General features: G+C 37.0%; 1 protein-coding gene and 1 long non-coding RNA gene across 3 annotated transcripts; one reads left to right on the forward strand and one right to left on the reverse strand.

Annotated features, from left to right (window-relative positions):
• The first annotated feature begins 2,767 nt into the window (after positions 1-2,767).
• On the forward strand, positions 2,768-9,800 carry LOC134811162 (uncharacterized). The gene is made up of 4 exons (XR_010159765.1): positions 2,768-3,159; positions 4,332-4,419; positions 8,251-8,385; positions 8,593-9,800. It is a non-coding gene; the product is annotated as an uncharacterized LOC134811162 (long non-coding RNA).
• Positions 9,801-12,173: 2,373 nt separating this feature from the next.
• On the reverse strand, positions 12,174-16,290 carry LOC134811111 (arrestin domain-containing protein 2-like). 2 transcript variants are annotated; one of them, XM_063817840.1, is made up of 9 exons: positions 16,122-16,290; positions 15,745-15,866; positions 15,400-15,572; positions 14,811-14,955; positions 14,430-14,510; positions 14,162-14,248; positions 13,553-13,703; positions 12,997-13,224; positions 12,174-12,815 (listed from the first exon to the last, which is right to left on the reverse strand). In XM_063817840.1, exons 1-9 carry the CDS (start codon positions 16,192-16,194, stop codon positions 12,559-12,561), a joined length of 1,317 nt encoding a protein of 438 aa, XP_063673910.1. In that variant the 5' UTR covers positions 16,195-16,290; the 3' UTR covers positions 12,174-12,558. The 2 variants fall into 2 exon arrangements, with proteins under 2 accessions (XP_063673910.1, XP_063673909.1); XM_063817839.1 differs by having other exon boundaries at positions 12,175-12,815; positions 14,766-14,955.
• Positions 16,291-18,024: the final 1,734 nt, after the last annotated feature.

The raw sequence follows: 18,024 nt of genomic DNA on the forward strand, positions 1-18,024 counted from the left end.
AGCATGTCTGACGTCACTGCCACAGAACTACTATCAGAACTATCAGAAAGTAAGTGTAAAGTTATCATTGTAGAGATAAGAGATTATCAGACATTCCATCAGAAGATACAGAAGATACAGAAGTTAACAGATACAATCAGTGCTGTGACCAACTGTCACATATTCATTGACGATATACAGGAGTTATTGTATTCCTGCTCAACTAAGGAGTGTAGTGTACTGATGGACAAGTTGTTATCTTTAGAGTGCACTGTCAGGGTTGCATGTGACCTGGCACAGGGTTATTGGTTATGGATCGGACGAGGTGAAGGATTCATTGACATACTACTAAGAATGATATCTGACAAACTATCATCCACTCAGTTGGTACGTTTATCAATGAGCCTTAGAAATACATGTGATTTATCTGACATCTTATGTATAATACGAGAACAATTTAGAGAATTTCATTTTTCAGAAATACCTGATGTATCACTATCAGATATGATTTTACCTACACAATTACAAGGACATTTTATACACGGTCCATTGACTGTTATACATGTTTTTAATGATTACAATGTTGATAATATTAAACGTGTAATTGATAATGAGCTTGATAGATTATGTGATGAATTAAATTATTCTGATATAGGTATAGTACATACTAATGTCACTAGTAGTTTAATATCAATAGTTAAGGACAGTGTTAATATGAGATGTGAAAACACTGATAGTAAGATTGCAGTGTGTCGCAGTGGGGATAGTTATTCTGCTCAGTGGCCAGCTGTAATAGCACTGCATAAGTCGGGGTACACTGAGGACGTGGAGGACCTGACTGAACTTTACTTAGCGTTATCCAGAGCACGTGTTTACTGCTCTGTTGTTATATTCCCATGCGAGGAAATCACATTAGACCGATATTCTCATATTTTACGTTTGTTAGATAAACTGAGTAACTTTGCTCGTATCATACGGTATTAGGTTTAATGTTATTGTGTAATAACGTTGGTGGGTGACTAGTTCTATTTTTCTGAAACGTGTATACACAAGCATTTAATGCGTGAACTAATTGACGATTTTTGAAATTTTGACCCAACCTCCGGGCTAAAGGGCCAAGACTAACAACTATCAACTAACCAATTGCGCCACTAAGGTGACATTTATACAAATATATTAAGCTAGCAATTATGACTTGCAGATAATTTCACCCACTAACTTAAGTATTACTATTATTTAATTGTGTTTCCTCTCTGAGTTATTGTTAAATATTACAGTGCTTTGTATCGAAAAGTTTTACACAATAATATGAATGGGCCAGAATAAACATAAAATTAACAAAGTGATTACAAAGTGATAACATTCGTCATTCGTGGTTTGGAAACAGACATATTACCCCAAATACCTTAAGAATGACAAATTTAGTCTACCATAAATTTAGTCAAACTTTTTACTAAAATTGTTGCAAACCAAATTTTATGTGACTTAATTTTTCGGCGACTAATTTTGAAGTAGACCAACATTTTAGTAGAGCATATATGTATTAAATTTTGTTGAGCTTACATTCTTTATTATATGTTTATGATAAACAGTTAAATATCGCTAACTGTACACAAGATCTTAGTGATACAGACTCTGGATCTGATGTAATTGAAATTCCTGAGTAATGCATTGAAAATTAATCTGTAATGCTCAGACGTGTGCTCACTGCTCATTGCTGAATCGATAGATAGCAGTTTATTTTAGAAATTGATTGTTTTATTTCTTAATATGCGAAATTGGAAAAAAACTAGCTTTATAATGGAAAAATCAAATGAATGGAATGGAAAATGATCTCGAAAAGTCAAAAAATGCGACTAAAATTGTTGTAGACTAAAAATTTGCGAAATTTGTGCCCAAAATTATGGTAACCAAAATTTATGGTGACCCAAATTTGTTGGCCCTAAATGCTAAGGTGTAAGGTAATGAAGAATGTCAAAATATCTAAAACAGGACTACTCTGCCTAATAGTAATAACCTATTACTAATAGGTAGTTGACTTGTAGCGCGATGCACTACTGGGTCGCGCGCGCATCAAATAATGCTTCTCGCAACCACAGTAGTGTGCAAACCAACATTCGAACCACCAGCAGCTGGTGGTCAATTTCCTACGAACGCGACTTAATTTTGGTTCAGACTGGAGTCGAGCGCTACGTTATAGCTGTATATATAGCTCGTTTCACGACGAAATCTTCATTTATTGAGTTTGTCTGTCGATTATGTTGGAGTTTGTATTTTTAATTTTGTACTCGAATACTGTTAATTTATTTTTATTAAATAGTTGTTTTTCGTAACAGCACACTAGTACGTGATTCCTTTTGTTATTCTTACATAATTAGGAAGATTTTAAACTTCAATACTATAAATAATCAAATATTTACGAACACCGATCATCGGATTGTACCCATTATGCATTATTGGTATCGAAGTCTTATGTTGAGCTGGATATCGAAAAATTTCAAAATGTAAGGCTGTAATTTTGTACTTGTTTAGGTGTAGAACTAGGATTAACAACTTGATTGCTAGGAGCTAGGAAGAGATTTTAGTAATGATGACCCTTTAAACTTAAACTATATCTCTAGTGCACTTCGATCGGTTTTCTTTTCAATTTTGATAAAACCTAGTCGTGATCTTTGTTTCAGAACTTCACTAATTATTAAGTTTTGTAGTTTATATAGACGGAACATGAGCAGATACCATTTGATTAATTATAATATATCCGATTTGAAATATTATTCTGTCGGAGTTTGAGTTCAACATGGACACATTTATTAACATCCCGCATGAATTTGTGTCGTCTTTACAATTTTTTGCGCTGAATTTGTATGCTTATTAATACTGCCGCATGATATCAGTAGCTGCTATAAAACTAGAGTGTATAGCATGTGTATTATACGATGTTTCCCACGTAAAAATCGCAGGTTGTTTTGGTGCGGCTGGGCACTCTACTGGTGATTGACACCAGAGACTGAGAAAAACTTTGACATAATTTTCAAGTTTGATATGACCTAATAACTACCACATTTACAGGAAGTATGGTAATACATTCTTGTCAGCTGTCTGGGCAAATCTTCTCTCGCAGAATTGGATTAAAATTTAATGTATTTTATTTCTCACTTCCAACGATGTCGCAATTATTAGGTAAAATTTGAAGTTATTTTGAGATTCAATTAATAAATTTTAGATTGCAGCTTGATATCACTTAGTATGTACATTGTACTCGGTTGCAAGGGTAGAACTTATGAGAATACTATCATAGTATTATTGCACTATACTATTATGGGTTCATCAAAGTTCGTATCATGATTTGTCACAATTAAACCATCGAGTCACTTGAGGAAACCCGTTAAAGCTCGCAATTGGCGACGAGATAAAGTTTGTGGTACCTCTAGATGTTAAGTTAACTCTTAGGCTCCAATCTTCCTTACTATACCTACCACTCCTTCTTCCTTGATAAGAAGTAGATCCATCTGGAACAGTGAGCTGCTTCTTCCCTTCTATCCCGTACTAGCCTACTCAGCTCTCTCCAAACCGTGAACAACTACTCCCGGTGCTAGAACTTTAACCGCATAATTATAACAGCACAATTCTTTCGCTTGAATCTCAGTCTGCTGTAAGACTGCTGTACCGGTAGAGTTTTTACTTGTATGATTCAGCAATCTGCTCTTTAGATGGTACCGTTACCTCCCGCCATAAGACTGTGCCGTCTTGGTGACCTTGAGAATATCATAAGGTCCGATATATAAAAGCACTATCCAATATCGAGACCCACTCAGGATCCCAAACCACGACTCCTTTCGGTCGTCTGTACTTGCTTTTTTCCTCCCAGCATGGACTAAGTCAATGATACTGTCTTACATCGCTGGCCTTGTTCTTATAAGTGTTCACTCGGCGCTCACAAGATAACATGTTCAGAGATCTGTTGCAGAACCTTGTCGTGCCGTCATTTATATACTCCTTGACTAAGAGCTACTTAACACCTACAGCAAAAATGTGCTAAATGATACCCATCCTCTCCTCACATTACTGTACTTGCACTTACCATCCTCATCTTCGCCATAGAGGTGGTTAAGAGGGTGACGTACACAGCATCTAGCACGAATCCAATAAGTGAGTCTACAGTGCGTGTCGAAATACATTGCATGTACCCTTATATATTAATTGAGACAGAATTTTAATAAATCAACAAATTCTTAAAATTTAAAAAGGTAGAATTTAATTCTTTGGCATTTATTGAAACCTGCTTTTTTAAAGTTGAGAATTGGTTTCAATTTCTAGAATATCACGATAATGTTGACTCAAAACTGTTTCAGGCAGCTATCAAGTCTCAAGATATGACATAATTTGATAGAATGTTAGTACCAACGCTATCAGTGCATTGAAGTCGAGTTCTCGATACAGGTATTATAATTAGGTTCTATCGACCGTTTTTGTAGTCTTAACTCATTTTTATTTGTTATTATACGACCAATTAAAACCTAGCAAACCAGACTTCTTTATGTGCTAAATGTTACTTTAACCTTAATAATAGCAGCATTGTGGCAGATATCCAGTTACATTTTTTCCAGCCGTATATTATAAATATACAGGGTGGGCCAAAAGTCAGTGTGCAAACGTTGGCATTAATAGCTCAGTCACTGAGTGCCCAATTGAAATAATTGGTTCTGGTATGACTTACTACCACCACTGGTTCGAGAAATTTGTCAAATCGAAACATATTTGTGTTCATTGTTTTCAAAAGAAGGTTCATTTTCGCATTTATTTGATAGTTTGGATAATCGGATCGAGCCAAATTTTATTGAATTGTGTTTAGCCATTTAAATTACGTTTGCTCTAAAAAAATGAGAGTATATATATATTACTCATGCAACTAAGATAAATTGAGTATAAATACTCAATTTATCTTAGTTTAAGTTCCAAGTTATATAACTCATTTTCTAAAGGTCTCGTAAACTTTAATCAATTACAGAGGGTGTGGCCTCTTTTTCACTGAAAAGACGCCATCAGATTTCATTGCATTCTGGGACCAATTTTGGTGTGATTTAAAGTATCCTACAAATTGGTGTTTACTGTTTCGACTTTTGTAAAATCACTGTAACAATATAATCTGTATTCTTATAGTTTCAACCATAATAGTGAAATAGAGGGGCTGGCCAATAGCCACACCCTCTGTAATTGATTTAAGTCAGCGAAACTTTCAGAAATTTGTGTGTAATTCGGAGATAAATTAAACAAGTTGTTATCGGCCACCATGTGTAAACGGAATGTTCTAGCAGACTGTATAATACTATAACATACATTTTCTTACACACACATAATCTAATCTCTAGAATGTTGCTATGATATCAATGGCAATGTTTTGATACTGTGTATTATCATGATTATGCCTTACAGGCCGATCTTCCGATGGAGTTTCGGTTGCCATGGCAACACATCAATATGATAAAGAATTTGTAAACGCAGTCACAACTCTGTCGTGTACGGTGTGAGCGGTTATTTTATGATAGGTAACATCTACTTTTTCAGCATTTGCGGGATGACCAGTTCACACGTATATTTTCGCAGACACAACTTCGCATAAAATTATATCCAATTATTCTATAACCAATTATCTACACGGACTTCTGTCTAAATATGAATGAAATCGAGAAAACCAAATATTATATGTTTCATCCTGAAGTGCTGAGTTCTCAGGCAGTAAAATCATGATCCTGATAGATATCGAAGTCTCCTTAAATGATTGTCTCTGCTGCTTAATATATCTGGATTGTCGTTGGGAGGCGATGCAGATTTGTTTACTTTTAAGGGGGAGGTTCTGCTCAGCAGGAGAAAGAGGTGATGCACATTTTGTATTTGTCTGACATGTAGGACTTGAGCCACGTTTCCGTAAGTGCAATAAACGGTAACGAGTGGTTTTTGGATTTCTCCTGAATAAGAGCTGAGATTTTTGGCACTTCCCATATACTCGCACTTGATGCACAGGATTCATGGACTGGACATTTAAGACGAGGCATGAGGAATAACGGGCACGTGCAGTGTATCCTCTGAGGCGGTAGGAACTGCTGGTAGTGGTATAGTGGGTAGTATATATATATTACTCATGCAACTAAGATAAATTGAGTATAAATACTCAATTTATCTTAGTTTAAGTTGCAAGTTATATAACTCATTTTCTAAAGGTCTCGTAAACTTTAATCAATTACAGAGAGTGTGGCCTCTTTTTCACTGAAAAGACGCCATCAGATTTCATTGCATTCTGGGACCAATTTTGGTGTGATTTAAAGTATCCTACAAATTGGTGTTTACTGTTTCGACTTTTGTAAAATCACTGTAACAATATAATCTGTATTCTTATAGTTTCAACCATAATAGTGAAATAGAGGGGCTGGCCAATAGCCACACCCTCTGTAATTGATTTAAGTCAGCGAAACTTTCAGAAATTTGTGTGTAATTCGGAGATAAATTAAACAAGTTGTTATCGGCCACCATGTGTAAACGGAATGTTCTAGCAGACTGTATAATACTATAACATACATTTTCTTACACACACATAATCTAATCTCTGGAATGTTGCTATGATATCAATGGCAATGTTTTGATACTGTGTATTATCATGATTATGCCTTACAGGCCGATCTTCCGATGGAGTTTCGGTTGCCATGGCAACACATCAATATGATAAAGAATTTGTAAACGCAGTCACAACTCTGTCGTGTACACTGTACGGTGCGAGCGGTTATTTTATGATAGGTAACATCTACTTTTTCAGCATTTGCGGGATGACCAGTTCACACGTATATTTTCGCAGACACAACTTCGCATAAAATTATATCCAATTATTCTATAACCAATTATCTACACGGACTTCTGTCTAAATATGAATGAAATCGAGAAAACCAAATATTATATGTTTCATCCTGAAGTGCTGAGTTCTCAGGCAGTAAAATCATGATCCTGATAGATATCGAAGTCTCCTTAAATGATTGTCTCTGCTGCTTAATATATCTGGATTGTCGTTGGGAGGCGATGCAGATTTGTTTACTTTTAAGGGGGAGGTTCTGCTCAGCAGGAGAAAGAGGTGATGCACATTTTGTATTTGTCTGACATGTAGGACTTGAGCCACGTTTCCGTAAGTGCAATAAACGGTAACGAGTGGTTTTTGGATTTCTCCTGAATAAGAGCTGAGATTTTTGGCACTTCCCATATACTCGCACTTGATGCACTAGGATTCATGGACTGGACATTTAAGACGAGGCATGAGGAATAACGGGCACGTGCAGTGTATCCTCTGAGGCGGTAGGAACTGCTGGTAGTGGTATGGTGGGAGCGCTGTTCCTGGCTGAAGAGGTGGATGTGGTCTGGGGTAGTGGTAGGGCATTTGAGTTTGAGGGAGGCTGGACCGGTGGACGACTATTTCTGATAGGAGTCCGATCCTGGTTTGCATCGTTTCCAACAGTCTCCGTAACTATAACAATCCTGTGATCTGGTATTGGTTACTTAAACTTATTTAATTGAACATGGTGTTTGACGTTGGAGCTTATCACTTTACAGTTTACATCACCTTACCTGAATAATTGAATAGGATGAATACTGAATAGCATTTATTAATGCTTTCTTTACCCGGAGAACTCTGTTTTACTTGTCCCTCGGTAACACAAGACCGTGAGCCGTGACACTTAGTCACAATAATTAAGTCATAAGTCAGAAAGAAGTCCATAATTCGTACACCCATGATTATGTTAAATATAGATTGACTCCAGTCTCCATTGTTCAATGACTTCGTCAAAATGTTTTAGGAAAATGTTCACAGATTTGTTAATTTTGGACTCAAATTAACGTTGAGAAAAACTGAATTTATTTTGGAAAAATCCCGGCTAAAACCAAAATCCCGGCCGGTACCGGTACAAAATCGCCAAATACCAGCCGGTATTCCGGCTGCGCCGGTTATATCCCGGTCGAGTTCTGTCTGAGACCTAATTTTCTCTATTTCTCGTGCAATTTTAGATCAGACACAGTCATCTAAATTATTTAATAAGAAGGTTTAAATTATAAGCAATTAAAAACAGTTGGGACTATCATTGTTTGTGAGTACATATTATACGAATATAAGGTGGTTAATATAATTATAACACATTTAATATAAAACATTTAAGACACATTTTTTTATTCCTGCATTGTACTCATTAATTTAACTAGTAATATTATATAAAAACCACATTTCTATTTGTACAGGGAGCTGCTGGTAAACTACCGTCGCTATACATCGACTATGACTACAATCCTACTTTTAAAAACAAACTACATACATATCTCACATTTGCGAGGACTACTTCATCACAAGCAAAAAATCGACATTGGTAAATAAAGGTAGGTTCTTTTCACTGACTTCGTTAAATGAGTTACATATTTTCACACAAATTACGTGCGTGATCATTAAAGGGTTGCTTGTGTGCAGTTACTTCTGGGCCAGCGCCACCCTGTTGGGAGTTTTCACATAAGTAAATTTGCCGATAATACAATTTTACTCATTCTGGACATGTTACCTATATTATCATTATACTAGTATTTCTTCAGGTCTGTCTTCTATAACCACGATGAAAAGAAAAGCTGGGCGAAAACATTTGAGACTGCAGATTGCAGAACTGGAACACTCTATTTGAAGACAGTGGCTGCTGAGTGCTGAACTGCATCAAATCTATCAGCATCATGTAACTTCGATCAGGAACAGACTCCATTTCATTTCCGACAACTAGCACCTGTTTTCCCTAGACTTACCAAGTATTAAGTAACTGCATTAGTATTAGGTTAAATTAAAGGCCCTACATCGAACAAGTCTAACAATTAAAACTTAAATGCAAGAGTGCACAATTTATCACTAAATATCTTCCTCTTTTAATTCTAATCAACACACGGTTTCGTCTTTGTTTCACCCAATCGTGCTGATAATCAGTAATCATGCACTCTGCACTCTAACTTCGAGATGTTTCAAAAGGGCTCCCGACGAGTTGAATTAGATCAATATTTTCTTTTGATACATAGATACTGATTGGGAGGTTCATCATACTATTCTTGTCACATGGTAACGATTAACGATTAGCTGATCAGCTTCCAGCATCGACAGGCCGAAATCCATAAATATAATCAGTTGTAATTTAATATTTATCATCGTCCGGATCATCATAATATTTTAATTTAAAGTTACAATTGAACGGTGTTAAGAAAGATAATTTAAGAGAAATGTTTTGAAAGTGCCTGATTTCGAGTATAAGATCTGTACTGATACATTAATTTTCAGATTGTTATTATAGTTTATTTGTATTTTTTATATTATCTTATCCGCACAAGTTCGGAAGCCATCTGAACGCTATTGCCAGACACAGGCATATATTTATTTTGGGGTATCATGCTCTCAGAAATTTCAACTCAGTCCGATATTATAGTTATACTAACCTGCATTGCATAAGGTTAATTGTCTCGCAGTCTAGTGCATAAACCTTTTATTTTGTATAAACCCTTTATTTTGATTGGGAAAACTTTAGTTTAATGTGGTTACCGTCTCTAAAGTTGGCATGATAGTTAATAAACTCTTATCTATTATGTCACTGAAGATGACGCCTTGCAACATGTTTGACGATAGCCTGTAGATTGATAGTTTGATCTAAGTATTTACAACAATTCATCTAGTTTGATTGATTCAAAGGGAAACAAATTCCTCTCTTATCTATTATGACTATATTTAAATTCAATCCTGTAAAGTGATACTCCTTTTTTAGTAATTTAAACATGTGTTTTCTCCTTCTGATTTTTAAACTATTACCGGTCACGCTGAATAATAATGACATCAGTGAATTTAAAGCTATCGTTAACATCACTCAGAAAATGCGCGTCTTTAGCGCGTGTCTTGTTGTTATGCATCAATCCTTCGGTAGATCGGCGAGATGCACCACTGTGCCTCACCGAGCTGCGAAGGATTGACATCGTGAATCAAGTAGTTGACATACTAATAGTATTAGTTGACATACGTTGCTTGCCACTTTCCGCGCGCGAAGCGCGCGCCGCCGTATTTAAATTCACTTATGATAGCAGTAATAGTAGTATAGAGTTTACATTTTTTTGACTAAGCGGTGAAGGGGTCATTCACATATTTATACTACGTAATCAATATTTTGGCCATTTTTACCACACCCCCCCCCCTCCGTAATCAACTGTGTCTGTAATCAAGACCGAATGGCTTAGTGGCGCAGTTCGTTAGTCGACCTGCCCTACTCGTGATACGCTGCTCGATCACGAGGTTGCGGGTTCGATCCTCGCCTGTGTCACTAGCCATGGGGTGAGCGGTAGAGTTTGGTGTGGGCAACATCACCAACAGCATAGCCATAGGTGTCTAGAAACTCAACGCCGTCCCTAGAGTAGTCGTAAGTGAACAAAAGGTTTGGGTGGATACTGTTAAGCCATTCCATGAATTGTAATAGTTCCTCAACAGTACCAGGCCAAGCCATATGAATGTCATCACGTAATCTCTATATATATACAGGGTGGGCCAAAAGTCAGTACCGGCCATACGTCGGCCTTTATAGCTCAGTCACTGAGTGCCCAATTTAAATACTTCCTTCTGGTATGAATTAGTACCACCACTGGTTCGAGGAATTTGTCAACTCGAAAAATATTCGCGTTCATTTTTTTTCAAATGGAGGTTCATTTTCACATTTATTTGATAGTTTGGATAGTCGGATCAAACTAAATGTTATTGAATTGTGTTTGGCCATTTATAGAATTACGTTTGTCCTGAAAGAATTAGAACTGTAGCCTTCTCAGATGACCGAGATATGAAGCATAACGAGTTTATTCATTACGTGTGATCAGGTGATTGGTTTACCTAATCACGTGATAAGGTGACCCCGTTAACTACCCCGTTCAACATTATGGGAATTGTTAAGGGTGCCCAATTAAGGTGTCGTGTCACGGTGTCACATAATCACCCAGTCAATTTTGTTAACGATATACAGAAAATGCTTGATAACTTCGTCATTTCAAATCCGTTTTGCCTCATATTTTCAGATCATATGCAACATTTGATAATCTACCGTCTCTAAAAAAATCAGGCATTCAGCATGTTCAGAGAAAACAATATCAGTGTTTTAATATTGAATGGGCGTGGTCTAAAATATTCGAATTTTCAAATTTTGACGACGGAATCCTCGAACCAGTAACTGTAAGACTAAGTACAGTATGCCATCTGCAAAGCAACAGCTCTCAAATATAAAACACGGCGGAGCTATTAAGGCCAGAGTATGGGTACTGACAATTTGGCCCACCCTGTATATTTACTTAGGACGTCCGACAAAATCGCAGATTTTCAGACCTCCCCGGCCCCCTCCCACTGTTCGGGTGTGCGAATTTTCAAAACCCCCTCCCCCTAGCTGACGTCCGGATTTCCAGCTACTTTTAAGAGTACGAATAAAACCAACTCAAATTCATTGAGTAATTATAGTGTCAAAGAGTTGATATTAATGGGACTTTTTCGTTAATTCTGCCAAAATTTCCGGACGTCGGGATTTTCAGAAACCACCCCCTCCCGCTGTACTGTCCGGATTTGTCCGAAATTTTAAAACCACCCCCCTGCCTATTTGCCGGACGTCCTAAGTAGATACCCACTATAAGTTTTGGTAAAATTGCCTTATTTTTTTACACTCTGTGTAGAGAATAATAACACCCTATCTCCATTTGTATCACGTTGTGACACCCACGGTCGTTTCACTAGGTCACCTTTATCGTCCTGACGATACAGGGGGAGCCGCGCACTTCGTGCGCGGCTGGTCATACAACGTATGACAAATCTCCATTAGCTAACCGCAATAGTGGGGAGAGAATAGAGATAACGATGAGATAAGAAGTTTGAATGGCAGATCTGATTAAACGTGACTATAACTTTATCCTATTTGATACGAGTGGATATTTTTAATTTTACTGTCTTACGTACGTGAGTCACGTGACCAGCTCATAGCTATAGAGAGCCAATCAGATGGTCTTACCCGATTGGTTACTTGGCACGCCAATCCGATAACAATGGCAACACAATGGCTATTAATGTAATGGTCAATAGGATATTGGAGGTTTTAAATCATGATTCCTACAAAGAAAGAGCAAGTCTTGTTCATAAATAAATCAATTTTACGGTGATAAAATTATACTGTATAGAAAAATAACTGGTTACAAGATCTTCACATGCACGGCCATACCAACTCGAAAATATTTCATTTTACAGGCTGTCTTTCAGTGAAAACAAATCTAAAAAATGTCGTGCCCTTTCTTGGAGCAAATGGTCAGCATCGTGTAAGTGTAACAGATGAATATACCGTAATTAAGTTAAATAATTTATTAAATAAGCTTTATATATATCACATCAGTTCACTGCTTTAAACTAAGCTCCTACGATTGTCTCTGAGATACCTTGTAGTTACTCGGCTATCGTTGCCAATACCATGATTACTTGCTCTTACTCTTTAAGAGAACCAGCGCGGTCACCTGGTGAAATTACCTTCATCTGGAGCACAATCTGCTGTTTCTCCTTGAGTTAGAGTTAGCTGTATACTCAGGTATGGTGGGAATGTGAGTGGTGGGGGACGGTGGGGAGCTGTCCTCGTCTAGGATACTGTCCAAACTGCTTGAACCGTTTGATTTGGAATAGTTTTTATTGTTAGAAGTGGAGCTGACTCGGTTGATGGTTTTGCTGGTTGCGTGTCCACCGAACGTGGAGGTTCGCTTGTAGAGTACGTAGTTAGGAGTGAACGAGTTTCCTGAAACAATGAAATGTTAATTGTTAATTTACAAATTTTTAGAGAGAGAGAGGCCCATAATCTGCGGGCGATGGACATAGCGAGATATAGCTATAGTCTACATTTATACTGGTGACGTTAACTTTTATGTATTACCCTTATTATACAACTAGTATTCAATCTAAGATGTTGTTATGGTAACCTGCTTGGCTGACACGGCGCTGGTTAGTGTTAAGCTCTGTCTTGCCCCACACGCTTTCTGCGAACTGCATTGAGGGAGCCTTCCTGCCGAATGCCTCTTGGAGGGACTCCGCGATTGTGTCCAGTTCATCTTCGAACTGATCAGCGTCTTCTTTGAGCGGGATAGTGCCGATTATTAGGGGGATCTGTAGTTTCTGTTTGGGGAGTCTCACTGTTTCCACCGTTAGTTCTGGCAAGGAAGTGTTAAAAGGAAATATGAAACAAAAATGTTGAAATTACATGGACTTTAACATACAGTACCTGCTATTTATAGCAAGTGTTGTAATAAGTGTTGCTATATAACAACACTTATTGAATATTAAAATAACTAATCTAGTCCGTATACTATATACTACTATGTTACTGAAGGAAGTTGGGACAAACTCTAAAGAGGAACTGCGAAGTGCGAACCCTGATGCGGGACAGGAATATATGGAGGGGGTTATCTGGCGTAGATCGGACTTAGTTCCGACATAGTAGTAGTAGTATATATACTGATCCAGAAACTATCTACTCACTGATATAGTACTCAAGGTGTATGATATGACAGTATACCAGCCCAGAAGGGGGTATGGGAGGGATATCTAGCATCACGTGCCAGGTGTCCTTGGTACCGCGTGGTATAGGCCCTCTCTTGCACTTAGCTACCACCCGCTTCGTTGTCTGCTCCTGTGATATTGCGTTAATATTATACGTGTAAATCTCAGCAAACCCACACCAGTCTCGTACCTACAGCGTGTGTTAGTACTTGGTAGAATTTCCCACGTGCTTGTTTAAACTAGAATAGTTTATAACAGGAAACCGAATAAACGTCATTGGATACGACCCAAAGTCTCGTACTCAATTGCTTTAGGTTAGAAAACGCCAATTTGTGGAATTTTATGCGGGATACCAGATTATCAAATGTATGTGATGGTAGTCATGGTAGCACATGACGCGCAAACGGGCCCGGAGTTAATGACCATATATTTAGGGTTTAGAAACTACATGAAAGGTCGTTTATCTCTGACCCCAGCTCCAGGACCTCTCCATGCAAATATGCAAGTAGAACAAGAGCAGTAGTTTACTAGGATAACTAGGATTATTAGGGTTACTAGGGTTAAGCTGATAGGGTTATCAAAACTAACCTGGTCACAAGCTTGGTATTTACAGACCTCCACCAACTCTGTCTTCGAGGATATGACAGAATGCATTGTCTTGTTATCCACACTCGCCTGGATTGGAATCTGTCTAAAAACTTGGTCACAGATCAATTTTATTTAACTCGAAATTAGAGATTTAGTCTGGTCAGAGGCCCAGACTTCAGTTGGTCGAGCTCTCTTTATTGTAAGACTCGTTCCAAAATGTTTCCTAGAATGTTCTACCACATTTTGCTAAACTATAACACAAACTCACAAAAGCAGTAACAGTCTGGCCGGGAACAAATCCTTTTCTGGGGACATTTAAGGTGGTTTTCAGGGACCTTCTAAGCAGCACCTGATAATGGAGGTCGTATTTGAAACAATGTTGCATTTATACAATTGTTAAAATGAATTGTAATTGTATTGCGAATCTAAAGAGAAAAAAATCTGATTAAAGGTTAAAGGGTGAAAGCTGAAAAGGGCTTAACATTTTGAGTGAACAGCAGATGAGTGCGAATAATTTCAATCCAAGCCATGCCATGCACTGTATAAGAATAAAATATGTATATTTTTTTAATCAATGGTGATCGGAATATCTAAAAACAAATACCTCTTTAATATTGGTAACCAAGGGATAGCCAGCCACAAAAAGTACCTGATGATGCTCAGTCTTCCTCTCCTCCGAGCTCTTTGTGTCTGGTGAAAGATTTAGATCGAATATAGAGTTAACTGTTATGCACTGGAGTGTTTGTTGGAAGTGATTACCTCCTGGCCAGTCTAACTGGGACATCACGAAGTATCTGAGAATATGTTGAGTAAGTTAAAATAAGTTTAAGTAATTTAAAAGTATTTGAAGCGAAGGGAAGAGAGGAAAACACTAAGTTTTGACATTTAGTGATTCGTAGGTTTTTGGTAAGCGTTTTCCTCTTGTCTGTCCAGCATCCAACTGATGTCTAAACCGACATGTGACTTAATGATATTCACGTCATTCACATCCCACTGCTGCATAATTAATTAATTGTTGCATAATAAATTAATTGTCTGTAATCAGTCCCATTGACGTAAGATCGACTAATGAGCTGTCAGCCAATGTACACTACGTCATGGAATTATGGTAATGATCTAACCGGCCCTTAGATGGGCTTCTCTCCAAGTTTATCAACAGTGGAAACTAGAAGATCCAAACAAATAGAAACGACATAGTAAAATGACAAGATCATTTGCTTGGAAGGTCTTTTGCTTACCTGATATTGCCATGAGATCCCTCGAAAGAACTTGGAATCTTGCGGGGAAGTGTGTAGTTGAACTCGAACTCATGGGCACCGGGCTCTAGTTTAACCACAGTCCTGGGGTTTCCAAGAAAGAAATGGGACCATCCCAGACACTGCTGGTAGTTGCGGTAGTGGCGAGGCTCCGCCTGATAAGGGGATGTCATTTAATTGATCCACTTAAAGTTCCGGTCCTCAATTGGTCCGGCATGAGCTGGTTGCAAAGTTGAATAAACTTAATAGATTGTCAGAATGAGAAAACAAGATAATTGATATTAAGGTATTTCAAGTAAGATATTGAGGTATTCGAAGAAGAAGAACCTTGTATCCGTTGCACTTCTCGGTCCAGTGTACGTTGCAGTCTCCCTTGATTTGTATAAAAAGGCCTCTGATATAGATAGGGTGGTTAACATGGAGCAAAACCTTCCCTCTGACAGTCTCTCCTGAGGGATGTTGTACGGTTTATGGACTAATCGTGGGGAGGTTAACAAATAACACGTGACAGGAATTAATTGTGAGTTCAATGTGTCGATCTTGCAAGTTGATCGGTTAATCTTTGACATGCCTAATCTTTTCAAATATCTTAATCTTAGACTACAGAAGAATTTTAATCTTTGACAACGACGTGCACAATTATTTTATTCTAAATATAATAAAATCAAATTGAAACAACATTCTAAAGGAGTAAAGGGACTAACCCGCGAAATAAACAGGTGGTTTATCGAGCTCTATAGAGAAATAAGATACAAACACTCCGCCATGTATTGTCATATCATTCTGAGATTATCAGAGCTCCGCCGAGATTCCTGTCCTTACAAATAGTACATTAAGTCTTGTGAAGTGAAGGAGTGATGTACTGTGGTTAACAAAGTAGATTTCAACAAAAACTTATACAACATCGAATGTGGATATAGCAAAACGATGTGTTTTTGCACATTTTAGCGTAGAATCTTCAATGCAAATGGTATAATGGTACAACTGCCCAGGAATTTACGTCCAATTGTTCTGTTTACAAGCGGTGACAGCCTAGGAAACATGAACAGTAACTTTAACATTAAACATAATCCCAGCTAAAAGCTGAAAGCTTGTGAAGAGCAACTAATTATTATAGAGCCGAAATATAAAAAAACGTCAAAATTAAAGATAAACGGAGTCTACTGTTGACTAATTAAAGATAGCACACAGATAATTATCAAATTGTGGTTTTATTGCACGACCGTCCGCAGTTAACTTTAGGTTCACATATGGTGCAGCCAAGTACAAATTAAGTTGTGTGTCCTAGATTGTAGAGCTTCCGGCGTAAACGTTTAAGAAGAAAAAACATAAAACAACTACTGGTTATCAGGTTATTACTAATTCTACTTTAAATTAAGTGAAGCCTCCCCGCGTGCCAACTTTAACTTAGTTAATATCTGGAATTATTAAAAGTTGTAACTATAAGCACATTCACTACATATAGATCAAGTTATAATTGTACTTCTACTTCGGAGAATGTGTATTGCTTTCATCAGACTAGTCAACAGGTGCTACAAATTCATAATTTAGATACAGTTTTATAATATCATCATTATTTAACGCGTTAGATTGTAGATAATTTTGAGACTGAAAGATCAAAGAAAAGATCATAACGATCAGATCGAAGGAAGATCAAAATTGAAAAGAATGTCACAATAATCATAACTAACTCAAACTGATGACTCAAGACATGACAAAGGTTATACTAAGAATAATCAGATCAAATATTCAAAAATATCCACAACAATAAATATTAAATTAAATTGGCTCAATTATTAATGAGTCTACACTATAAGAAGCACGTGCTATTAAAAGTGTTTCGCATTGCAAAGTAATCAGAGATTTAATTCAATTATTTTGGCTCATTGTTCCAATATACAGTAAAACTAAATACTAATGAAAGTTGTAAGTTGTCCAAGTAATGAGAATTGGAGGGTGTGTTACTGTTAGGACTTAGGGGGCGTCATTAAATTAATGTGTTTTATACCGGGCGTGTTTAATTAAAATTAAGATAAATCAGGGTACAAATATCATCAACAGCAGTAGAAAGTTTAATTAAGTAATTTTTGATAATGTAACCTGTAAATCAAATTTGTGAAGAAGTGGCTTATGATCCGCCTTTGAGCCTGGTGAAATTTTGCCACATTCAATTTAAATTAAACAATTGTTCATTTAATATCAAATAAAGAGGATCATTTGACCGTTCAGCTTGTTGTCACATAAAGAATGCAGTAATAGTATTTAAAAGAATGGGATATTGCTATTTGCTATTAATTACTAAACCCAGTTTATCAATTTATAGCATATTTGCAAATAACAAAATTTACTAAACTCGGGGATCTGACATTTAAACGCATTTTACTTTATAAATTGGCTGGACATCTTAAAAAGGGGCCAATCACAAAACAACAATTACAATCAAAATTATTGCAAATCTTAATTGAATTTATGAAGACAAGATAAGGATTGACAGAGATTGCGTAATAACGACAGAAGGAGCATTGTTAAATCTGTATTGAAATACCAATAAAAAAACGTAAATCTAAAAAGTCCGGGGAATTTGATTTTTATCAAGAATTTAGAATA

The sequence above is a fragment of the Bolinopsis microptera genome, chromosome 2, assembly GCF_026151205.1.
Source record: "Bolinopsis microptera isolate Bmic1 chromosome 2, MBARI_Bmic_1.0, whole genome shotgun sequence".
NCBI classification, from domain to species: Eukaryota; Metazoa; Ctenophora; class Tentaculata; order Lobata; family Bolinopsidae; genus Bolinopsis; species Bolinopsis microptera.

What these genes read in the sequence shown, in the direction of transcription:
- LOC134811111 (XM_063817839.1), bottom strand. Translation starts at nt 16,194, where the DNA reads ATGACAATACATGGCGGAGTGTTTGTATCTTATTTCTCTATAGAGCTC. An exon ending in TGGTTACCAATATTAAAGAG is followed by an intron (nt 14,511 to 14,765) that starts GTATTTGTTTTT and finishes CTCCATTATCAG; the next exon opens with GTGCTGCTTAGAAGGTCCCT. An exon ending in AATACCAAGCTTGTGACCAG is followed by an intron (nt 13,704 to 14,161) that starts GTTAGTTTTGAT and finishes GCAATATCACAG; the next exon opens with GAGCAGACAACGAAGCGGGT.